At 39.3% G+C, this 26,472-nt stretch overlaps 1 protein-coding gene across 1 annotated transcript; it reads right to left on the minus strand.

Annotated features, from left to right (window-relative positions):
* Positions 1 to 1,421: 1,421 nt before the first annotated feature.
* On the minus strand, positions 1,422 to 24,508 carry tnfsf10l (TNF superfamily member 10, like). Its single transcript, XM_053629403.1, has 5 exons — positions 23,436 to 24,508; positions 16,282 to 16,431; positions 9,618 to 9,654; positions 9,391 to 9,483; positions 1,422 to 6,054 (listed from the first exon to the last, which is right to left on the minus strand). Exons 1-5 carry the CDS (start codon positions 23,628 to 23,630, stop codon positions 5,597 to 5,599), a joined length of 933 nt encoding a protein of 310 aa, XP_053485378.1. The 5' UTR covers positions 23,631 to 24,508; the 3' UTR covers positions 1,422 to 5,596.
* Positions 24,509 to 26,472: the final 1,964 nt, after the last annotated feature.

Consider the following 26,472-nt stretch of genomic DNA (forward strand, 5'->3'; position numbering starts at 1 on the left):
TGATGAAACCAACTGCACACTCTGTTTATGTGGCATATCCACCATACAAGTTAATATGGAAGCAATAACATATTCGAAGAAGAGCACTGACAAAACCATTTTAATGTCCGAAAAATTACTGACGATGGTTACCATATCATTGAAAAGTGATGTACAACCCCAATTCCCCAATTGCCTCTATCCCAACTTTTTTGTAACATGTTGCATGCATCAAATAAACCTTTACCTTCAAAAAACGATGTTATTTGCCTTACAGGTGTCAGAGCTGCTGTTATAGAAAACTAATCAACACCTTCCGACTAATCAGAATTGATAACTCTGTGGAATAAATACAGTACATAAATAATGTGCATAAGTCATGCATTTGAGATGTGGAACAGGTATTTGGAACGTCTCCTCCAATGATGCTCAAGCACTTTTACTTCCATTTTTATGTATTATAAATCTTGAGAACTTGCTTTTACTTGTAACAGTTTCCTACTCAAATGCTTAATGGATATGGCTTAATGGATTACCACAAACCCTATTCAAATACTGAATATTTTTACTGAGGGATTTTTTTCATCAGTTACATACATTGTACACTCATTAAAGTCGCTCACTGGGTGTCTGCATGAGTTCTCGAGAGAACGAGACGTTCGGGAGCTGCTCTTGCACTGCCAGCTGGTCTCATCTGTTTGTTTGTGTTTACTGTCTGTCAGGGGAAGACGAGGTCGGTGCTTGTGTGTTGAAAGTCTGAGTGGTTTTAGACAGGTCTTGTTCCTGCGCATGGTATCTGATGGCATTCCAGCACAAGAAAGCAGAAGGATGCATTTATCTGACAGAATGTCTGGCAGTCTCGGAGAAGGACTCATGATGGGTTAAGATGACACATGCGTGTGCACAGTCGAACAGGCTGGTGAACAGAATGAGCCGGTGAGACGAGTGTGTGGGGTCAGTGTGTATATGAGGTTGAGTTGGACAAAGACAGGGTGTGTATATACATGTTTGCTTGATAGACAAAGAATAAGTAGGTGTGTGGTCACTGCTGAATAGGTTGGATTGGGGGTTTGTGTGAATTGGTTAGATGTGTGTGTGGTCTGTCCCTGTGTAAATGACCAAGTGTGTGTGTGTACAAGATTGCATGAGGGAAGATGAGGGGGTTGGGTCAGGACCCCCAACAAGTATGAGACTGATGGTGACTCACGTTTGGCTTGTCTCGGTGAGTTATGAGAGATGTGGGGGTGGGAGATGGACGGGGGCGTGATCTGAAACTCAGCATTAAGTCGGGGGGGGGGGGGGGGGGTATGTGGGGGAGAATGTGGGGGAGAGAGAGGAAAACTTTTAAGCTCTAAGAGAACATGATGTATGGCAACCAGATGAGTAAAACAAAATTAATGAACCCGTCTAGACTTTTAAAACACACTCATGAGTAAACTGTCTGCTGGAAAACAAGCAGTTTTATTGTTAGAAATGACACATGTCCCTCAAAATCACAGATCACAAAAGATCAAAGGATTGCTTTTTTTTTTTTTTACATTCATATAGAGAGAAAACAACAGTGGTAAACAGTGCATGTTATCTTTCATCAAAGGAAAAATGAGACCCACATATTGGTGATTTTAAAGATTATGAACAATTCGAAAGGAGAAAAAAAAAACATACACAGCCCTGGGCAGAAGAAAAACAAAAGCCCCTTTGTTCGGTATTGCTCACGGGGTTCGGACTACATTCATTTTTTTCCGCAAGGAATTTCACCGAAACACAGTCTGGTATCAAATAAAACTCATACAGTTCATGAATATTTCAGATCTGGGCATTTTAGGAATTACATCCACTATTTTGTGGATGCACTATTTTTACACACATTCACTTTAAGACACATTTCTTCCACCGATTTCACATTTGGTTCCTCACTGTATGTCGAGAAGGTGATCCTGTTTGGAATCTGTTTAAAGCCGCGGGGATTCTGCAGAGTGTAACAGTTTCAGCCTTTCCATGGAGACCCGCTACCTGCCACACACTAACGCTCGATATCAGGGTTAAAGGGTAGTGTTTGCTTGTTTGTAGTGGAGTTTGTGTGTTTAGCCAGTATTCCACAGTGAAATTCTAAATTGTTCAAACTCACACAGATACATGTGCTTTAGATTGGTGTGGGGTTACTCTTAGGTAAACATGTGGCCCTGTTGGGCTACTGTGCAACCAGACCTGACTGTTTCTAGTGAGGATCTTGACACACCAAGCTGACTGTCGGTAATTTGAGGACATTATATATGAGTGGCTAACTATCAGAGTTTTTATGTGGTTTGTTCTGTACTGTTGGTTCTCATCAACACCAGTTGAATTGGTGGCACAGAAAAAGGAGAAGAGAAGAGACGAGCTACATCACAAGACAAGAAACTACAATCACAAGACAGCACGTGTATATAAAAAAAAAAAAAATGAAGTGTCCAGCTAGGCTAGTTTGTCCCTACACACCAAGCAAGAAAGTCCTAGCAGGTAGAGAGAAAAAATATATTTTACCACAAAAATCTTTGCAGAAACTATATGGCCAAAAGTATGTCGAGACTTGACCATCACAAATTGATGTGCTTTCTGAACGTGCTTTTTCAGACCCCCCCCCCACTCTTTTGGGAAGGCTTTCCTTGTTTCCTTGCTCATTCAGCCACAAGAGCATTAGAGAAGCCAGGAACTGATGTTCAGTGAGGAGACCTGGGGTGCATTTGGCGTTCCAATTCATCCCAAAGGTGTTCAGTGGGGTTGAGGTTAGGGCTCAGTCTAGGCCACAAATTCTTTCATATCAACTTTGGCAAACCATGTCTACATGGAGCTCATTTTGTCTACAGAGGCATTGTCATGCTAGAACAGCTTTGAGTCTCTTGGTTCCAGTGAAGGGAAATCATAATGCTACAGCATACAGAACACATTCCATACAACTGTGTGCTTCCAACTTTGGGGAAGGAACACATGTGGGGGTGATGGTCAGAAATCCACATACTTTTGGCCATATAGCATATGTCGATTAAAGAAATGGCTTCATGCTAACAGCATAAATAATAAACAGCACCATGCACTTTTACACACACCAGAAAACATAGCTCCACCCACTTGTTTTCTATTGGCCACAAAACCACAGTGAATTCACAGGTCAAAATCCTTCATCCAGATAAAGATAGCGCAAAGCAAAAGTAATGCAAAAAATCTGCTACCCGGAGAAAATGTGTTTCTTTCATGCCCAGTGTCCTTTCCCCTTCAGTGAATAGACTTTTTCTGCTGCACGTATTTTATTTGTTTGCTCTGACTACTGCTTTAGCTGACGACGTTTTGATGGATCTCCTGTATTGTCATAGCAAGGAATCAAAACTCGTAAATAATATGGCAAAATTACAGATGTTGGCATCTCTGCATACTACTGTACTAAATCGTATGCTACTTTAGTAATCCAGGATACCTACTCAGTAGATGATGTGTGGTAGTTACATACTATTTACTGCAGTAGTGTGAGATGTGAGACCTAACTGAAGAGTCTTTGATTATGAAGACAGACTACTGCCACCTGCTGGTATGGAGAGTTATTTTCTTTGACACAAGAAAGGAACAGACATGCATGCCTACATGCTTTCAGCTGTAGTTTTGTGTTGTGTTTTAGTGTGCAGGATATAGGGCATCAGGAAATGATCACCAGTTAACCTTGTTAGTGCTAGTTCTTCGACTCTGACTTGGTGTGCCACGGCCCCAAGATTCACACAAAGCTGTAAACCTTATGTGTAGCTTTGCTAAAGATTTAGGAAACAAGTTATAGTTTAAACAGATAAATCCTAGCATACATGTTTGTGCCTTGTGCCTGTAATATGAATCCTAACACACTGTTTGAATCTGTATAGTCTTTTTTGTTGTTGCTCAGCCTCTGCCAAATCACTTGTAACACCTTCTCATAACCTCTGTTATACTGATTGTGCAGACCAAGTCCAATAGCCTCGCACGCTAACACATTCGGATCAATGCAGCACTGAAAGGCACTTCGGCATTTGAGTCTACAATGACTGATCTTGCGCATTCATGCTTACTCGAATCGATTATGCCTGTTGCACAATACGTCTCCTTGATGCATTTACTCCTTCCAAGATGTCGTCCCAGATGGAGATGATGATTTATAACGTTTGTTGTGGCTCACAACCAAGTCCTTGGGAAAGGAAACAGAAAGTGCCCGGGCTGTGCATTTCACTCTTGTGTGTATTGTGTATTGGCAGCAGTTGCTTTTTAAGCCTTGAGAATAGTGGCACTATCAGGGAAACTTCAGGCTGGAGTCCAGTCAGGAAGAAACATTTTTTTTACATTGAAGTCCAGCTTGGCCCTTTATCAAGAATCTGGCCATTTATATTACACATTATTGCCTCACCCTTAGCTCTGTTGTCCATCAAATGATATGTACAGGCAGAGACGTTGGCCTGCTGATTTTTCTTCTCATTTGCAGTCACACATTGCTTATTCAGAACCTCAGTACGTTGAAGTTGAGGTCACACTCCCAATATATGAGGCATGTTGAAAACTTAAATATCCATCATGTACTGTGTGTATATATAGATATATATATACACACACACACACAAAACTGAGAAGAGAAAGAGAGAGAGAAAGAGACAAAGGGTTACATACTGTACATACTGAAAATGTTTGCGATCATGTCCTTGTTGTTTTGGAGAAAACAAAGCATTAAAAGGCCACGGGTGTGACATTTAAACTGTATGGCACCCTGTGTGTTTAACCTTTCATACACTCTTATTTTTTAAATCACAGATGTCCAAGCTGAGTGGACTGCTTTCTTGTTGATTGAGGGCGTGTTTGTGTTTGGGTGAGTGAGGCGTGTCTGCTTTTAGAAAGCAGGACTTAAGCGGGAGTATATGATTTATGTGTATTCGAAAATAAACATGTCGCTGCCTTTGATTTATTGAGTCTGACTACTTAATGAAAGGATCAACAAATCTCATGTGCCTCCGTCTCTTGCTTACTGGGTTAAGTAAGTGCATTCTGTATTGTCTGTGTTTGTGGGTGCATGTGTGTCTGAGAGAGAAAGAGAGAGTCCAGGTGGTGGTATCTGTTTTTAGGTCTCTATCTGGGATTGTATGCTGCTCTACTGGTTGGACGGGCCACAGAGAATTCCTGCATCTGCACAGCATACGCCTCTCCTCTTTCCCCTGGCACGCGTTCCTCTTCTTGTATCTCAGTACATTTGAAAAAATGCATTATATCCGATGCCCAGTGGCCTGAGGTGAAAGCACAGTTTTTCCTCATATGTCAGACATGCACATGATTGGCACAGATTAAGCCTCGCAAAGTTCTGGCAATCCTACTGTCCTTTTTGCTACCATTTCCAAGATCCACATCTTTGATGTGCTTTTAAAAATATACATACATTCTTCCGCCTTAAAAAAACAAGGGGGGGTCCAATTGTCTGAACCACTTCCTTCACATATAATATAAAAAAAAATCTCAACCTGTTAAAAGAAAATAAAACAATGCAATGTCTGAGCTGTCTTCTGGGACCACACAGAGACAACGAAAGCCTCCCAGTGCCTCTTGGGTAATGTAACCTTGGCGCAGTCTCTCTGATCTGCCCTCAGAGGTCCAGCCGGAAAGCTCCGAAGTAGCTGGAGGAGTCCTCGGCGTGTACCATTGAGGGGGAGGAGACAGACACAAACACCTCGTCGCCAGCACGCAGCTCAAACAGACCTCCCTGGTAGACGGAGTGCAGGGCATATTCAGCGTCAGGTGCCCAGCACTTGGTGCCTACACCCTTCAGCAGCTGGATGGGCCTCAGGTATGATGTTTTCTTGTAGACACACTGAACCAGCTGGTGGCTGGTGCCCTTCTGCTCGCCCTCGCTAGGTGATGGGTAGCGGAAGTAGACCTGTGCGTACAGGTAGTAGCGACCGTCCTGAGGCACGCGGAGACGCCCATTGGCCAGTGTCATGTTGTGCAGGTGGGCGCCGAAGCTCTGATTGGCCCAGGAGCGCACGGGGTGGCGGCAGGACTGGTGCAGGTCCGCCTGCGGACTCGGATACTGAGAAGTGGCACCTGGAAGAGGGAGATATGTTCAGATTCAATGCATGTCTAGAATGCAGGCCATCTGACGGAGATGTTTTTACAATATGTGATACGCATCGTGATATTCATATTTGCTGAGTTTACAACTGGAACGACGCATAAAAACCCCGCAGAATCTCAATATAAAAAAACACAAATATTAATACGATATTTCATATTAATAACAACGTATTAAAAAGTCTAATATTGTTTGTTTTTATTCTAAAATACAAAAACAATTTGTAACACTTTCTTATGAATCTATTATTTATAGGACAGCATACATAACACCTTATGATGCCTGACATAAGCCTGTGTAAATGTTCATATAATGTTCACATGCGTCTCTTTTTTTTTCTCTCTTGATGTTAATAAGTAGAAAAAAGCTGCTTCTCATGTTACAGAGAAACTACAAAGCCCCCCTTCCTGAAAATGCTACCGTGTAACTAGAAAACTACAAGTTTTTCACTGACTGTTACAAAGTGCTGACACTGGTGACTCCTTCCAAAAATGCTTTATAAACACCTCTTTACAGAAAACTTCACCACATTAACAGTGCTTGTGTATCATCTGTCATACAAGACATTAGTTACTATGGAAACGATAGTAACGATAGTAATATTAGAACTAGTGCATTGATATAAACTTGTGATTTGCCATATACCTTCTGACCAATTAGACGTTTAAGAGTTCAACAGGATATAGTAATGACTTATATTTTTCGTCACTGTGCCTAACAACTCCATAAAAAGGAGTGACATTAAATGGTACAAAACTGCAGCAACTCTGTTCTATAGATTTGGTTAAAATGGACTTCAGAGAGTTCTCTTAAATTTCAGTAGATAACCATGCGAATGCAGAAATCTGACAGATGTTTAAGACGCTTTAAGACCATGTTTCTGAAAACCTTGCAGCTTAACATTAATGATGTAACTATTACAGATTTCCTCATCATATTATCGCGTAACAGGGCGAGACTGAAGAAAACAAGTGCTGGGATGTAAGGAGGACAGGATGGAGCTCAGAGAAGCTTGAGTGATGAATATAGAGGATTAGTGCTTAGAGGAAGGTATGGATCTGAAGCTGACAGAAAGCAGAAGAAGAAGAAGAAGAAGAAGAAGAGGAAGAATGTCCAGGACAAGTGAGGAGTATGTGTGTGTGTGTGTGTGTGTGTGTGTGTGTGTGTGTGTGTGTGTATGTGGGAGACACAGTGGGAGGTTATTCAAACAAAACAAGCAGAATTCCTCAATAAAGATCAATAGATCACGCAAGACGAAATCCATGACTTATATTCCAAGATTCAAAAGATTTCTTAACTGCAAGCTGCCTGAGACACAGAAACAAATCTGCAGATGAGCAGCAGATGTCTACATTAGACTTTTGCTTTCATCGCCAGCTCTGTGATATAAACATTTGCAGAGTCGTGGCATTTTGAGGTTTTTGAATTTAATACATGCCTGTAAGTGAGATTACTTACATACATGTTATAGAACAATTCTTTACTGTCTGTTGACATTTTTTTTGGAGTGAAATCAGTGCATATCTTTGCAATCAAACAGGAAAACACTTGAGGAAGTGAAACTCCAGCTTCAACTCTTTCGCAGTTTAATTATCATGCTTGTGACTCACGGTGTGGAACCACAGCCGTTTTGGCTTGCTTAGCATGTGTGTGTGTAACACTGCTGGCTAACAAAGATCAGCTGGTTTACTTAAAATCAGTTGAGGACCGTGCTTTTTGAATTGATATATGAGGTAATAAAGTATATTTATAAACTTATAAAAGTTAGTATTTACAGATACAATTGGAATCTTTTAAACAATGAATTCATAAATGTGATGGGTTTTTCTTCTTAAACGACCTTTTAAACTCTGCTGAAATGAAATTCAAATGTGTTTGTCTTGACCTTTAAAACTTTTTCAACAATTCTGAAAACAAGTTTCATCTCATTACTGAAACATAAAGGAATAATATTCTCTGCAGTATTTTGGCACAACCCTTAATATTTGACCAGGGAGAAGTGTTCAACCTTTTCCTCCATCTGGATCACATGGTGGGAGTATGTCCGGTGAAGATTTCGAAATAAAGCTTTCCAATAACGAAAATCTGGATGTGATTTAACAATATTTTACTTGCAAAAACACCTTTCATTTTGTCCTCATGCAAAATACAAAATGCATGAAAAATAAAATTCAACTGTGTTTATCTTCACTTTTCTAACAAAATCAATTGATGATAGTTTTATACTGTGTACAAATCTTACACAGTGATGCATTTGCTTGAATTGTCATAACCCAAAACCCATGCCTTCTCAGTACTGAATGCTTGTTTCCAGAATGACATTCAGTTGTCAGTTAAAGTGCTGTGTAAACGAGAGTGCATTGTACATAACGTTAAAATATGATGACACGTTGTTTCGCCCAGTGAAAAAGCGTTTCAGAGGCACTTAAACCAAAGCAAAGATGTCTAAGACTGAAAGATTGTCTTAATAGAGGATTAATACAGGATAGCACTATGTAAAGATTAGAAACAGAAAGGAAATAAATGTAAAGCAAAAACAAGAGTGAACATTGGGTCTGCAACTAACGATTATTTTCATAATCCATTATTTGCCCAATTTTTTGTTCTTTCTTTGATTCATCTGGGGGGGGGGGGGGGCTTACTTTCAGTACCATTTTCCATTTATTTAAAATAAAATCCACAAACTGAGTGTTGCAAATATAAACTTCAGACTAAAACTTTACACGACTGTCGGTCCAATTATATAAGACCCAATTATAGAAGAACTCAATACACACACACACCAGAAAATATATTATTCATTTAGGACTGTAGTTATTTCAGTGCTTTTTGTGCATCCATAAAAAAATAACGCATAAATACTAATATATAAAATAAACTAAGTATATAACTAAGTATATAAACAGTAAACTGAAGAAAGTCATTGTCGGTGACTCTGGGTATTAGGCTAAAGCTAGCGGCGTCACGTTACGTGCGTATGACGTCATGCGTCATCGACTAGGAAGCGGCTTATACTTCCGGGTAGTAAAAAAAACCGCTATTGATATATTTGAGACGATATTATCTTTCTAAAATTCATACACTAGACAGTAGAGTACACAGTGCATAGAGTTAATGTCTGAAAGTAGTTAAACTTGTAAATGTACATCAACTCCTTTCAGTGTATGCTTAGGCTATTTCTACATTTTGGTTACACTCCAACACAAAGCGGGGGAAAAAGTTAACTGGATATACAGTAGAATTAAAAGTACAAAACAACGACCTTTACTTATAAAGCTTAATTCTTAATTAAAGCAGACATGACTCACCTTGTAGGCTGCTGAGTGTAAGGTGGGCTGAAGGTCTCTGTGTCACAAACGTTGCCCCTGTAGTGTTGTAACTATGTGGTAAGGTTCTCGCTTCTGGAGTAGGAAAGAATCAAATCAGTGCAGGACTGACAAAACAAACCCATGTCCGAAGAGAAGCCTTGAGTTAATCAGTAATCAGTTTTACATGGCTGAATGAACATGATTACATACAATAATTTGATGCTCACCTTGTAATGTTTGTCTGGAGATGATATTCTCTGTTACCTGTGACAGACAAGACATATCTTGTTAGTGCAGGAAGCTCAGAGAGAACATGCAATGACTCATCAACATTCCTGACCATCTTAAACACCTGAGGATATTTTATCTGTTTTGTTTGTGTCTCTGTCCTGGCATGCAGCTCTGTGCAACCTAACACAGTACATTTCAGTTTTCTGAAAGTCCCCCCCGCCCCCCCAACCTTCTGTCTTATATCTCTCACGCATTCCGGGTTACTGTGTGCAGTTTTGGTTTATCTCAAGCGTGCCAACATTACAGCTGTATTTTAGAGTTTATTATACAATAGAAATTAGATTCGTTTTTGCAGCTACATGTACACAATTTTGGAGCAGTTTTGTGTTTGGGTACTTGCCAGCTGTGTAGGTGAAATTGGGGCCTGAGGTAGTTCATAAAGGCTGGAATTAGTTTTTTTTGTGTGGGGGTTATATTGCTCAGGGGGGTGAAATTTGCAGTAACCTGTGACAGTCATATTTTATACCAGTCATCCTCCAGTATCCAGTCCATTTGTCCCTGTCAGGCTGACCAGGATTTGAACCAGCAACTTTCAGCATAATGGGCTTGTGTTCGCATGCCTCAAGGCCAGTCCCAACCTATGACTTCATTTTGTTTTAACCCCACATGGAAACATCCGATTAAACTAATCACTCGCTTAATGACTTTTTGATTGTGTAGCTAAATGGAAACGCTCGCATTATACTTAAAAATGTGTTGTGAGCACAACTGTACGTTTCAACAAAGGCACGTGCGTTTAATGTCTTGCAGGTGCCTGAAAGTAAAAGTTTGGAAGAAGGAAATCTCTGAACATAATGCCAAGCATAATGCTGCAAGACATACAGTATGCCTATGTAGCACACATCAGTCTTCAAACTGGTGTCGAATGTGAAGTCTCAGCACACAATGGTGGGAAAACAAAATGGTGACTTGAAAAGCAACACTCAAAAAAAAAAAAAAAAAACCTACTCAAGGGCTAAAGAATGTCTTCTGTATGTATCAGATTTCAAGAAATTACTAAGTAGCATGTTCGGTGAAGCAACTCCTTTATGCTGGATTAGAAACCGGTCTTCCTTCTATCTACACAGTGTATTAGGCTGATACAGTGACAAACGTAAAACCCATGACTCTGACTAGTTTTTACCAGAAATGTGAAACACTTGGTATATTCCTAACAAGTGACTGCTTGCAGAAATGCAAAGCAATCATTTTTCTCCATAAGTAAAGTTTATTATCATTCTCTATTTATGGTCTGTTTCTGTTCTCTCCTGCAGATGCAGAACTCGCCCCCTCCTTCAGTCTTTTCTTCCTTTTCTCCGTCTAGCCTTCAGCGCTCTGTGTAAGTGCACTATGGAGACTCTGTTGATGTTGGCGCGAAGCTGTCTTGCTATTCATCAGACATAGAAGCGCCTACGCACACACTAAAATGACATAATCTCCCCGTGACAGCATGAGAGCCAGCGGATGGAGGCACGCTCGCCTCTGGAGTTCCTCTCCGTCGACTTGACATGAAATCTGCCAACACTGTTTCACACATGACACTGATTAAGACTATTTTGATTGTAATATACTGTAAATGTATTGTAATGTGATGAACTTACACGCAAGCTGTTTGTACTGTAATGGCAAAGATTTAGCTGCAGTACCGTCACATGCTAGTGTTGTAATCAAGCCGTTTACCCTTGTCTATGTTGAGTCTAAGTGATCTCACCCTTACATCCCAGTCAAGATGTTACTCACATCAAATTAAGTCCAGAATGGGGCTTCTGGCATGGGAATAATAGATTGCAGTAGACTGTAGCAGTGCAGTTTGGGCAAAGCTATTGATTGTTAAAGAAACAAATATTGATCAATCCTTCTTAAACAGCTTAAGTCGTATATAAATGAGTCCAAGTTGAATCTCTGGTCATATGTAAGTGAGACAGAGTCAAGCCTCAAGTGGTTGATAAGTGAGTCAGAAGTCATTGATAAGTGACAAATCAAGTCTCAAGTTATATATGTGTCATTATATAAATGAATGAGTCTGATTCAAGTGTCAATTCACAAATAAATGAGTCTGATAAGTGTGTCAGGGATGGGGTATCTCAAGTCATAGATAAGCGAGTCAGAGTTGAGTCTCAAATTTTAGATAAGTGAGTCTGAGTAGAGTTTCAAGTCTTACAGAAGGGAATCTAAGTCGGCTCTCAAGTCTTATATACGAGTCCAAGTCAAGTCTGAAGTAATAGATAAGCAAGCCCAAGCTGAGTATCAAGTCTTAGAGAAGTGAGTATGAGTAGAGTCTCAGGTCTTAGAGAAGTGAGTATGAGTAGAGTCTCAGGTCTTAGAGAAGTGAGTCTGCCTAGTGTCTCAGGTCTTAGAGAAGTGAGTCTGAGTAGAGTCTCAAGTCTTAGAATGATAAAAAAGTGAGTCCAAGTCTGAGTCTCAAGTCATAGATTAAGCAAATCTTAATCAAACGTCAAATCATATAAAAATGAGTCAGAGTACGAGTGTCAAGTCATAGAACAGGTGTGTATAAAAAGTCATTACTAACCAGGCTAAAAATTTGTGGACACCTGCTCATCACACTCATATGTGCTTGTTGAATATCTCATTATAGATTCAGTGCCCTTTGCTATTATAATAACCTCCACTCTTCTGGGAAGGCTTTCCATTAGATTATGGAATGTGACTGTGAGGATTTGCTCATTCAGCCACAAGAGCATTAGTGAGATCAGCCACTGATGTTGAGTGAGGAGGTCTGAGGTGCAGTCTACATAGAAAATTCATATCAAAAGTGTTCAGTGGGGTTGAGGTCAGTGCTCTGTCTGTGCGAGTTCTTGCCAAACCATATCTTCATGAAGCTCGCTTTGTACACAGGGGTATTGTCATGTTGGAACAGATTTGGTCCTCTTAGCTCCAGTGAAGGGAAACTGTAATGGTACACAAACACATCCTATACAATTGTGTGCTTCCAACATCTCTTTCGCATGTGGGAGGGGTGTGAATGGAGGTTTACAAATTCTACTCAGTGTTGCTATGTACATGGCTATGTAGTCCTGCTGGACTATTTTAGAAGATATTCAGCAATAAATATTCTCTGTGTCAAATGTATGACATCATTGTTAAGTAGCCGTGTAATAAGTGGGTTAATATCAACTCCTCCAGGGCAAGACAAGACCTCTGTGTTCTGCACCACGGTTTACTTTGTGATAATCACTGACTGTCTGTAGGTTATCCCTTGCCTGTTAGAGTACATAATGTTAATTATTCGGTCCACAAAAGAACGTTAATTCTGTTGGATGCTGGGCTCCGTAAAGCCTTTGAAATCTGTAATCCCTGAGTTTATACTCATAGGACTTACAGGAAGTTAGACAGGAAACAGGGATAATTGGTGTGCAGAGAAAACAGCTGTTTTGTAAACTACAAGACGCTGACGGTTGAGGTCAGGAATAGGAACTATAAATGCGCCCCAACAATAACAATAAACAAACTCGACGTGAAACCTTTGACCGCAAAGTGAAAGAGATGGGCAGAGGTGCTGGGGAGTATTTCTCGAAACACACACACACACACACACACACACACAAAAGCACACACTGTGGAGAAAACTATTTAGCTTCTTCTCTGCCTGAGCTAAGCAGATAATCTAATTCCTTAATATCAGCATGAGATTGGGGTTTGGAGTCAATTTTATTTTTCTAGATAACAATTTCTCCACTGTGCATTCTTAAGGAGAAGCATTAATAAGTAACAGTGGCTGTGCTTCAGGAAGAGAGTGACTGAGTTAACCATAAATCTCAAATAGCCAGACTTTGCACTGTGGAATGCACCAACAGAGATTGATCACAGTGTTGATTAGACGAATGAAAACACATATACACATAAAACTATGTCGTTCCTATGTTTTTCATGCACATGTATATGTGTGTTCATACACTGTGTATTTCTGCTCTGTTTTTCGGGTCAGTGCAGTTTGGCATTCACGGCTGCATGATGAAGCTGACCCAAAAATGGCGTCCCGCTCTGTTGCCCCTGAGCAGAGACCTCGTTGTTGATCTGATACACACTTTTTCAGACTTTTTCAATCTTGTTCGAGAATGCACCCTTGTCTCGTCTGGACTCGTTCCTTCCCCTTTACTTGACTTTTCAACACTTAATGCGGGTGTTAAAGACATGACAGTTTGCCTTCGGCCTTGGCAGTACACAAAACTGTCACGGTGGCTTCCAAACATTTTAAAGCGCTCTGCCTCTCTCACTCAGAAGGTCGCTGTAGTGGGTTAGTGAAATCTGACTCTAAGTAGAACCAGCTTTGAGCACTTCGAGAACATTTTTGGCAGGAGGCGAGCCCTCGCGTACTCCGCAGCAGAGCAACACGAGAGCGCCAGCAGGCCCCAGCTCCATCACCTTATTAACTTCTCCTTTTTTCTTCCCTGGCTTTTTGCGTTTCTTTCTAACTTTTTTTTTGTCCCTTCTCTTTCCCAAATGTCTCTTGCTCACGATCCCTATGCACACTCTCTACCTCAAAAACATCCGAAAAGAAGGTTAGAAAAAATGCATATCGCTGAGTGCAAAAGTTTGTATACCCTTAGGATAAATGAACCTCTTTAACCAAAGTGGCATTTAGTGTGTTGTGTTTTACAGATGTTCTTTTATGATCACAAATAAAAGAATTGTTCAAATAGTGTATGTAATAGGTATAGATTGAAGGACGGTACATAACTGTGCTTTAAGAGACAGCTATTGTACTTTACAATGCATTCCACTGTTTGTACCTTTGAGGAGAAAAAAATCATGAGAGATACAATTTGCAATAGTATATTCTTCCCCTTCGATTTTACTTATAGGATTTTGCTGTGGCATTTGAGCATTGCTTCTAACATTTAGACAGAAGGAGATTTTTTTGTATTTTTACTTTTGGATGGTGGAAAAGTGATTCTTGAGCTTGAAGAAGGAATGCTTTCTCTATGATTTAATGAGTCATTAGACTGAATCAAAGATGGACATGGGACCAGGATGAAGGGACAAAAAGTCCCATTGAGCAACAAGGGGGAAATGGAGCCTGGATTTAGGGATTTTCAGAGGGCTTTGTCGGCTTCTCCTCTGCTCCCACTTACTCAGGTAGAGTCAGTGTTCATGATATTAACTGGCACAGGAAGGCTGATATTATCAGTCTCGCCCTGGTGCATTCTGATGCATTTACAACTGCTCATTTCTACTCGAGGATATCCGTGCAGGTCTCTGTGTGCAGGATTAAACAGAAAAACTCTCTTTATATTGAAGTTGAGCAGCATATATTTGTTTTGGCTTCACATCAAATTTGAGCACAATTATTGCCGCAGTAACAAAGGCCTGGGTCGATGGTGTGTGTGCGTGTTCGAGGGGCGTTATAGCAATCTCACACTCTGCTATGTAATGTGTAAGAGTGAGACTGAGATTTTTTCTTGTTTCAATCCATTAGTAATAACTACCACGTGTGCTGGCGTTCACAACATTCTGAAGGCCTACTCTTAATAAACATTCCTCTCTCTTTCACTGCTTCAGTTGTTTTCTTGACTGTTCAGTTGTTTTGTTTCTCTTTCTCCTCCCTCTCTCTCTCTCTCTCTCTCTCTCTCCCTCTATCCCTCATTCCAACTGCTTACAGGACCTGTTTCTTTCTTCCTCTAAGCCCAAATCTCACTCGCTAACTTGTGTAGGCACGCAAGCAAATACAAACACAGAGTCATGTGTATCCATATATAATATTACATATCGTTCTCTGGTCTTGTGTCAAGGACATATATGTGTCCTCATAAGTTTTTTTTTTCCAGTGGCTGACCCCTAAGTCGATCTGGGTATTCTTTTGGGAGCCATAATTGCGTCCACATCTCTCTGAAAATGGCACATGTGTTTTGAATTAAGTGCCAAATGCCTCAGTCTCCCAGCACCAATAAATTGTTTGCAGCCTCACTCAATTAGTAGCGAAAGATTTGACAGAGCGGGAGGGGGTGACATGCGTCATAAAGTCTGTAAGTGTGGAGAAATGGAGGTGCTGGACTAGAGCAAACAAAAGAAATTGATTCAAACCATATATATTTGGTGCTTATGATGGATAGATGCACTTTTACACACAAAACACACGTGCGGTTAAACGTGTGGTCCTCCATCACCTAAAGATACTCGATGACAAAAACTTGCTCAGCGTTTTTCTACAGGATAGAACATGAAATAACTGAACACAGGATTAACCAGATGTTCCTGGGGAAAACCAAGTAGTTCCCTTTGAGCTGGGATAGTGAAGTAGTTCATGAATAAGGCACACTGGTGACTCACTTGGCATATTGCTGAGAAACACAGGCACAATCATGAAGCGCCTTAAAGCAATTAATGAGTCAGGCGTCTATATTTTATGCACTAAGAAATGACTGACTTGCTTTGACACATTTATGGTAACAGTAATGAAGAGCATAACTAGAAACCGCCTACTGGTTTCGCCACTGAGCCCAAACACTCGAGTGAAACATATTATTTAAAAAGCACTGATCTGTCGAAGTCAGCGAAATGAGCCGCCTGTTGATAAACAGGCCTGGCGACGGCACGGATCGGCTTCACAGGTTGTGTAATGGAGCGCTTGTGCTTCTTAACTGGTTCCAGATGTAGACTTACCTTAGAGATGTAGGCCTTGATGCCTTCAGCCAGTTTGATGCAAGATTCTCCTAAGAGCTGGGCCAGGTCCTCTGGAATATCCCGGTTTTTATCCAGGGCGTTGAGCAATCCCAGACATCGCAGCTCTTCTGTTACTCCTTGGTTCTTCACCTGTCAATGCACCAATCACAGGAAGGTTTCAATGATCAAGCTGAGTTTCTTATAGTTTGCCACAAATGATTCTTCACCCTTATTACCAATACCAATTTTTCAGTTAGCTATATATATTATTTTGGATAATGAAAAATTATAGATTGTGCCTGTGACACACGGAGCACACTGACATCCATTATATATTATACATTATATATGACCCCTTATAACTTTCACTCATCGGCTCTACACCCTCCAATACACCAAGTTTTATAGATCAGGCTGGCATTTCTTATTGTTTGACAGATTTGACTTCTTTTTTTTTTTTTTACACTTCTTTTTATTCGCCAGTTGCATCACACTCTACACCTGTAAATATCTTCATCTTTTATTGTCTATTCATTTTTATGCATTTCATATCCCCTATCCATGATCTGATTTAGATTTAGAGACATGTACCTAGAGAAATCAGTGGTACTATGTGTGCTTTGGCAAAGGAACACTATAACCGACTCAGATTGCTTTGTTCTCCCGCTGTCATGAATCTAACGCAACAAATTCTGAACAACAATCAAAGAACAATCCGAACAAGACCCAAGGGGTGGTTAACAATCGAGCAGTCTGAAACCCAGGACACGATTTGTGGCCAGTTTGAACACAATTCTTGACCTTTTCTGTGAGAAGTGCATATGAACATGCTAGGGCAAATAAGATAGGACATGTTAAACGCAACGACTGTGAGCTAGCTGAAGAGCTGTTACATCCTCGAGGGGGAAGATTAAGTGACCTTGCTAAGAGGCAAGTCCTTTCTCTCCCTTTCTCTTTATCCACATTCGCAAATCTTTGAAAATGATCTAGGAAGGAGGTCTGCATGCAATTTGAAGCCTAGAATCAGAAATTGCTTAGCGTCACGGTTGGCATTTGCTCTTAATGATTCTTTAGCAGTTGCCTCCAGAGCATGACAGAGAGGGCATGCAGGGTGAAGGGGTCTCTTTTTCAGAGCCAATGATGTTAAACAAATCAGGCAGTGTGAATCAAGCAGCTAATGAGTGGGCTTTACCCTTGCAGCATGTAGGGCAGGGCTGAATCGAGGCCAGTTTTATAGGTTATATCATGATTTTAGGGCTATGACTTGGGAGGCGAACAGACCCTCAATTAAAAACAAACGTTGGTTTACACTGGACAAGGCAACCTCAATGCTTTACAGGAAATCAAGCTCCTTTTCATGCATTTCACCAGTTTTTCAGTTACTTGTATAGATTGTAAATTGTGTCTGTGACATGCAGAGCACACTGAGGTCTTTAAAAAATGACCTGAGTACAGCTTTGTGGTTTTCTTGTTATTATTTGTGGATTTTTGGTAGGACTGTTAACGTTTTTCTTGGTTCATGCCAAACTGCTGGAGCCACTTTAATATTTTACTGTCTACTTGACAGATACAGCCTGGCTTTTACAAGTTCATGCTTGATTGAAGTTGCAGCAAAAAACAAGAAAGAAAAAATTCTACAAGTAGTAGCATATTTGTTTACTATATATTATATCTGAAAGCACTGTCCAAGGTGTGGTTTATTATTATATGCCAGTAATCTGTGGCACGCCCATGCCTTAAGATACAAAACAAGCTGTAGCATTAGAGCTATGTACCTAGTCATGCTTCCTTATAGAATCTGTGCAGCAGGCTCCATATCCACATGTAATGTATTACATGTATTGGTAGTAAAATATACAGTACAACAAAATGCTATAGAATCAACAGTAGTTGCATGCCGGTTGTAGGGATGCAAGTGTGGGGTCCAGAAATGGTGAGCAAGGATTTCTGATCCCAGAGAGAGTAGCAGGAAATGAGGAACAATGCTCTAGTGTTACTCCTGGTTTCTGGAGCAGGGGGAAGAGTGGAGTGGACCTGCCACTGCTGAACTTTATGCTTCACTCAACATATCGCTACTTTTTGGGGAAGGATTAAAAAGAGAAACCAGTAACTTAAAGCCCTGCCAGGATCTCTCTCTCTCTCTCTCTCTCCCCCTCTCAATCATCCTGTCTCTTTTTTAATGTGTAACTTTTTGTTGGTGCTTTTTTCCAAATTCTCACCTGTGATGTCAGAAGGAAACAGCAGGATTCATCAGGGTTTGTGGGGAAAAGTTTTTGCGCTTCTCTCTGTTCCAGCTAATCTGCTTGGCTTGAGCTTTGGGAAACTAAACTCAGGCTGGGGGAGAGCAGGTTGTCTGGGCAGGCAGGGCGAATACACTCAGGAATCAATCTTTTAGTTTTTTTTAAATATAGGCTACTCATACCGCTAAGTGGAAAAACTTTACGAAGAGCTTTCTTGTACTAGGAGCAAAACTAAATGTCAATAGTAATCATTAATAATCCAATGTCAAGGATAATAACTATTGTTTAATTATACATTATGTAACTGCACCCTGTAAAGGATAATAACTATTTAATTATTGTTCCTAATTGCTGTAATGCAAATGAAGTCTAATACTCCAGAAGTCTTGAACTGTTTTAAAAGTTGTAAACAGACGACTTTTTAACTTAAAAACTTGTCATTTCAAGGTATTATATATTTATTTCGATGTTATAACTCATTATTTCGACTTGTCATTATTTTGACATACATTACTGTGCAAAAATTTTAGGCACCCTATTTTTTTTTTAGTACAAACTTTCCAAACAGTAGTTTTCCATCACAAAATTAAATGTAACAGAAAATTTTTTGTATGTCAGTAAAGAAAGCAGCAGATTAAGTGATAAGAGACACTTTTTAGACAAAAAACACAATGAAGGCTGCTGGGTTTTGCTGCAAAAATAAGATGCGATTGCTACAGTCAAAATCTCCAGAAGAACCGTGACTGGGTCTGCAAGATGCTCAATAAAACTTACAGCTCATTTCCTTATAAAACTGCACTAATTCTACTGGAGACTATTTTTTTAATCATTTTTTTTAAAGCAAAGGGTCGTCACACCAAATATTGCTTTTGTTTCATTTATTACAGTTTACTGCTCTTTGTAGTATTTTTCAAACGGAGAAAGATTTAATTTCATTATTTTTGGAGGCATCTTTGCTTTACAGCATTTCTTTGCATGTGCCGAAGACTTTTGCACAGTACTGTATTATATTGTTTAGTTTGACTTAGACAATATAAAACACCCTACAATCGAAGTAAGACTAAATTATTGACTATTAGCTTATAAATCTTCTTGAGTATGCTGCTTCCCAGATGTTGCTTAAGTGGAATATACATCTACGTCTAATATACACGCATATACATCTACTAATATGGAATTCACCTAAATGGGTTCAGACATGATACGTCTAATTCAAACTGTCAAAATAATAGTCGGTCAGTTCAACTGTTAGAAATCGAAGTAATATGTCTATATAACAAGTTAAGTTGAAATTACGAGACATTAAATCAAGGTATTGACATAGCACTTAAACATACTTCCGTATTATAAGACTAGAAAGCCTTCCGGGTGGAGATTTTTCCATTTCTCAGAAATCACTGCACAACAAGGAGTGCCTGCTGATAAGCCCCAGAGGTGTAGTGAATGTTTAATTTTCGCTTCCCTGTAGATCGCTGAGTGAAAATTAACATGCCATCTCGGCAGCTCCATAACACCAAATCTCACACCTGAGTGCACAAGCACAAAGGCAATCACACAAGGCAGAAAGACGATGACCAAAAAAATCACCCACATGTTGCTACAGAAAACCATGCTTCTACGCATAATCTCCTTTCTTTTGCCTATTCTCATTGGCTCGTAAATCTCTTAAATGACCAGTGGAGACTGGCTCCTTTGAGACGCCATTGTAAGACGCTTTCAAAGAGATTGTGGTCGTTCGAATGCCTCTCAATTCTCTTGCTTTCTGTTCTGTTTGTCTTCAGCTCGGGTTAATCACAGAGAGTGCTTGCGGCATACTAACTATAGGCCTGACAGTGGAATCAGATCGATATCCTGCAGCAAAAACCACCAAAAGTTTCCCATTAAGGCAGCGAGGCGCTCAGGATAGGCGGTAATTCCCCTTGTATTTTAATTTATACAAAAATCAGTACAGACTCAAGCAGCTCTTGGACCGAGTAACAAACACATTTAAATCTTAAAGTGTTGCTTGTTGGGCCTGAAGGAATGCAGCCTGTCCAGCCTTCATCAGCTCTGAGCACATTCAAAAAGGAAAGTATGTGTGATATGATTGTAAAATGTAGTCTCCCTTCCTGAAGTTTTATTTCCAGCACAAGTGAGAGCCTTGAGAAGCGAGAAGAGCCTGCTGTGTGTGACGTGCCTCACAAATGAGCCTTAATGAAGAGATAGCATCTATCTTTTCATGTAGGGCTGGAGTAAACCAGAGGTCCAGTTAACGGCTGGGTCTTTTTATTTTGCCAATATTGTTCTTACGGGTTGTGATAACGTGAGCCTGAGCAGAAGTGTTTACATGCTTCTAGGACAACAGTGCTGGTAGGCCGACCCATCTGGCTGCTACGCCGTGTGTGAGCTCGGGATATTTACATTAGCTCTAATGACCCTTCATTAGGTTGCAGCTGGTCCACTTGAGGAACAAAAACACCTAAAATAGCATAAAGGATTCCTTTTGGTTACTAAGGTGAAGGTTAGGGTTAGGCTTAATTGTAGGCATAGCATTAATTATTAATTAGCCACATTAATAATTGTTAGTAGATTGTCCTCACATGGATAGTAAAACAAAGACGTGCGTGTGTGTGTGTGCGTTTCAAGTGCATGATTTGCAAACCCATCTCAATTCTTTCTCTTTTTCTTTAAACACTTTTTTTTAAACTGACTGCTTTTCACTTAATTAAACATAAAGAGTAAATTAAACATAAGAGTAAATTAATAGCTTGTGTTAATTAAAGCGATAAAAACTTCTGTGTGCGTTGAAGAATTGTATACTCTGGGTGATAAAGATTCAAAACACAATTCCATAAACAGCAAGCCCGTATAAAAAATATCGTTCATTTGTGTGGGCAGCAGTGTTGTGTTTTATTTTAAACTCCGTGAAACAGTTTCGATTAAATCTTGTGTCTCATTGGGAAACATCCAAGCCCTGCTTGAGGCTAGCTAACTTGGCGTAACATGAATCCACAAAGAAAGGCAGCCAAATTTAGCTGCATAAGGACTGTTCTGCATAAACCCCAAAAGTTCAGACTGACGGAGAAGAGCAAAAAGAAAAGAAAGAAAGAACAATAAATAGGCAGACATAGGAAGGTGTAAGTGAGTAAAATTTTTTTGTGGATCTTGGCAATCGAAACTGTCACAGAAGGCTTTGACCGAGTTGGAGGGAAAAAGCTAAACACTGCGTGCAGGATATAATTTTACACCAACTTTTGTTATTGCTGGTGAAGGTTTCTCTCACAGAGCACCTGGAGTAGAGCGCAGTGGCATTACGAAAGCCTCCAATGGGCGCTGACTTGCAAAAAAACAGCAGCATGTGGAAGTGGGCGCACCAGTCACACTCAGTGGTAAACTGGCTTAGTCACGGGCTCAGTCGAGCGCCATGACGTACCTAAAAGCAGACTGACTCCATTCTGGCAAGCACCTTCAGATTGGACCTCAGGAAGTAGACAAAAATAGGTCAGCTTTTGGTTCAATGCAATGTCAACGCCATACCCTTACGTACGAGTCCTTCCCTTTGGTCTTTTTCTACTGTTTACAGTCTTTGTGTCTGACCTTTTTCCCCTTTCCTTTTCCATTTCACTGAGCATGATGGAGCCTCGTCTATCGGCTAAAATGCTGAATCTATTTACACTGACTATCATTTCTGATGCAGGTATTTATTTAAGTCTTGTAAATGCAGAACCAGACTTATGTAAAGGTTCTGAGTGATCGAACATCTAGAATTTGTAAGTCAATGTAGCTGAATACAGCTTATCATCATCATGGGACCGTGAGGACAATACTGATGCATTACACATCACTCCATGACCTAAACCAAAACTGTCCTTGGTGTAGCCTCAGTTGCTTACAGCAGCTTACTCCCAAACCACAATGTCTATTTTTGAAAAGAATTATGGCTATCTCCCAGCAAGCATGGAAAAGTCCCTTTAAAATGGCTCAAAAACAGCACAAAACAACCACGGGCCGAATGTAACAAAACAAGACTGTAGCTCCTACTTCATATCATAAAGCATAGCCCTACAAATGACAAAGACAGTTTCAGATCTCTACAAATGTTAGAAAGTATCCAGTGCACAGATGTACAGTGTTCCTCAAGGATTTGTGCTTCAACAGTCTGGAGTCTTTCTCTGGCAGATTCACAGAAAAGGAAGCATAAGGAAGCATTTGTATCTGTTCTGCAGTATCAGATGGTTTTCTATGTGAAAAGCATACATGGGGACATAAGATCTCTATGTTACTAAAAGTCATATATGTGTTGCAGTGTAATATAAGCCACCAAAACGTTCTTTTCTGTCTAACTTGTTGCTAATCAGGAAGAGATCCTAAAATGTTTATGGTCCATTTTTGTACCTTATATAGATGTTAAAGTTACATTACATTCGCATTTCCAGGTAAAAGATGTATATCCCAGTAAAAACAGAAAGGCACAGTTTGGTACACTTTGTGAGAGTGTAAGATTGACAAAATCTGGTCTTAATAAATACTTTTAAATGAACTTAAATAAATAGCTTACAAAATATATTAGTATATATATGCAAGTATAAACATATACAATCTCTCTCTCTCTCTCTATCTATCTATCTATCTATCTATATATAAATCTCTCTCTCTCTCTCTCTCTCTCTCTCTCTCTATATATATATATATATGCACCAAAATATTATACTGCTACTTTCGAGGTGAAGTATAAAATGGCAAAATGGCTGTATATACACACAAAAATAAACAGACAGAATGAAACCTTGCACATGTTTGGATGTCAGTAACAAACACTGATGTGTACACAGATGTGTACAATTGCGCTCACTGTGATTAAACACAACTTTTTCTTTTTTTTCAGTTCTGTAAAAAGTTTAAGAGTGCAGGAGAATTTAAAAACAAACCGCCCACCTGGGACAGGGACATGTTTAGGTAGAGGAAGAGTCCGGTGGTGGAGGCGATCTGCAGCACCACCACCACAATCACCACCATGGCGAGCCACAGCTTGGACGGAGACTCTCTGCGGCCGCTCGCCGGCACCATCATGTAGGTAGTGGACTCGCTGCTGACCGAGCGGAAGTAGTCCTGGTTGGGCTGAGTGGCCATGGCATTCCTGGGCTCGAGTGACGGACCGAGCGAAACTAGGTGTGTGTGCGGACAAGCTCGGCGCTCATTGAGCTCAGTGTGTGGAGCCAGGCTGAGACTTTCTCCGCGTTTCTTGGAAAGCGAATAGAGGCAGGGCGAGTCTGTACGCGGGCCGTGTCCCAAATCACCCCTCCTCCTTACATAGCCTATGCTTTATGATAGCTACTTAGTGCACTAAAGTGATCGAATATGGTAGTATTTGGGATTGAAGTTAAACTTTGTAAACTAATGATGGGGATGTGTTTAACTGCTTTTCTGTTGAGTTCTATCTAGTTCATTCAGAGAATGGGTTCACAAACTTTTTCGGTGTAACACATTTCTGCAAATGTTATTATTATTTTATTTATTTATTTATTTATTTATTATTATTATTATTATTATTTTTATTTATTTATTTATTTATTTATTTATTTATTTTTTAGTTCCTTTTGCATTTCCTTATGATTGTCTTACATAAGTATTCACCTCCTTGAACTTTTCCATATGTAATGTTACAGCCAGGAACTGAAATGGACTTAATTGGAGTCGTGTGTCATGAATGTACACAAAATTGCCCCATAGTATTAAAGTAGGGCTGAAAATTCTATATGGTTTGCAAAATGATTTAGCTACATATAAAATGCATATGTATTAACCCCCACTGCTGTTTGACCCCTAAGTTTGTGATAGATTTTTTTCTAGTGTTTTATAGGTTAGATAGTTCTTATAACTAAAACCTGATTGGTACTTTTCTCAGACAAACTTTGGGGTCAGGAGCAGGTGTAGTTATATTAAAATCACGTGACACTTTAATTGCACACAGGTGCATCTAATCATGTGACTTCTGTTGACAGCTGGTGGCAGCGGAACTAATTTAGGTGTTACACAGCAACGGGGTAAATAATTATATATTTTAAAAAACATTATTATTATTAGTAGTAGTATTATTAATAATAATAATAATAATAATAATAATAATAATAATAATAATAATAAATAGCCTCAATATTATGGACTTTTTTGTTTAGACTCCTACCATATTATCCCAATTAGGTCCATTTTTCCCATTGGAAAATTCAAAGGGGATCAATACTTAGGCAAACTACCTTATTATCACATCACAGATTAATTTTATGAACATAATCAAATTATTAAACGTATTGAGCACAGCACTAATAATCGGATTTATTAGTCTAATTCTGGAATTTTTCTTAACTATGTTTTCCTTAACAAACTTTATTAAACCTGCAGTTATTTTCAAGCAAACATGAACTATACTTGTTTTAATGTTATTGAGCTTTTAATTTGCAACTTTATATAAGTGACATGTTTATTTTTTAAATCCATTCAGTTGCAGTGAGAAATATGCTTATAATTACTAAATAATAAATAAATAATAACTATAGACCCCTTGGGACTACTATATGAAAACCGTGGATTAAGGGGAAAAAAAGGAAGAAATAAGAAAAGGAAGTCTATGAATATAGCATGTTATATTATATCCCAGAGGACAATAAGTAATAAATTACTTATTTCATAATGCTTGTCTTATGTGTGGTCAAGAAAAAAAAAACAAGTAAAAATAGTAGGCATGTTTTTATTCCCCTTAAATTAACTTCATAAATAACCTTTTCTCCACAAGGATAAAGGTTATGGCTTATAGTCCACAACATGTAGATACTCTTCCTAATGCAAGATAAACTCTCTGTGGAGGAGCCATGAAACTTCCTCGGTCTTATCCGCACACTGTGAATATCAGTCAGCTCCAGTTCCCTGTCAGAAATGGAGAGAAAACAGCTGGATACGAGCATCATGGAGCGGGTTGGGAAAGTTTTTGGCAATGTACCAAACTGTACACAGTCGCACTAAGTAAAAGATTGAAATAGCACACAACTGATGGCATAAATATGACAAAAATTGCATAGCTACCAGAGTAAATACTAGATTATTAGATTGTGCTAAAAAGGTTGCATTTTCCACACACGGCAAAAGGGAAATGGAGCCTGGATTTGACCAAGGTCATCCTACAATATTTTTTAAATCTAATTTTTTTATGTCCTCCACACAGGGGCCCTGAAAAGCCATTTTTACTACTCTCCCTGCAATGACACCAATGTAGAATATCCATGTTCAGAAGTTTGCTGTTTTGTAAATAGACAATAAATACTGCATATATTACGCATAAATGCAACTGTTATTAAATATTTGGTAGCTTTAGTCATGGAAAGTTAGCTACTTACCAAAAAGGTTGGCAGAGTATAAACACAATACATCAGAAATTAAATGGTTTTGAAATGACTAACAGACATATCAAGTTCCCATGTGTAAATATCTCACTAGGTATATAAATATATATATATATAATGTTCCAAACTGCATTTAAAAATTAGTATGAGCTATACCCTGCTATTTTACAAATAGTTAATTTAAAAATTAATAATATAATTATTTGAAAGCAATTATAGACAGACCAGTGCAAGAATTTTTGTTTTACCACGTTAGCCTTTAGTTTAGCTTCAGTGAAAGACATCAAACATGTCTTTGCATTTAGGTTAAATGGAACATTGTGCAAATTGCATCCTTCCATCCTTCCATCCTTCTATTCATTTGATATCGGTGTGGTGTAATAATTGAAGCCCAGGCAGAGGAGTTCACAGAGAGAATATATATGGCCATTCCTATAAAAAAAAATACCTTAATTTAAGGTATAAATTAAAGTTAATCTATAAATGTACGCCAAGTAGCTATAAATCACGTTACATGTTATGATAACAGTAAATTTTAAAATGTATAGTGAGCTACAAGAACAACTTTTGCTTCCATT

Source organism: Ictalurus furcatus, chromosome 7 (genome assembly GCF_023375685.1).
Source record: "Ictalurus furcatus strain D&B chromosome 7, Billie_1.0, whole genome shotgun sequence".
Taxonomy (NCBI): Eukaryota; Metazoa; Chordata; class Actinopteri; order Siluriformes; family Ictaluridae; genus Ictalurus; species Ictalurus furcatus.

Bases quoted from the DNA above. Each gene is read 5' to 3' on its own strand.
- tnfsf10l (XM_053629403.1), bottom strand. From the start codon at position 23,630: ATGGCCACTCAGCCCAACCAGGACTACTTCCGCTCGGTCAGCAGCGAG. The intron at 16,432-23,435 runs GTGGGCGGTTTG...GTGCATTGACAG, and splicing joins TAAACATGTCCCTGTCCCAG to GTGAAGAACCAAGGAGTAAC. The intron at 9,655-16,281 runs GTAAGTCTACAT...TGTCTGTCACAG, and splicing joins TCAAGGCCTACATCTCTAAG to GTAACAGAGAATATCATCTC.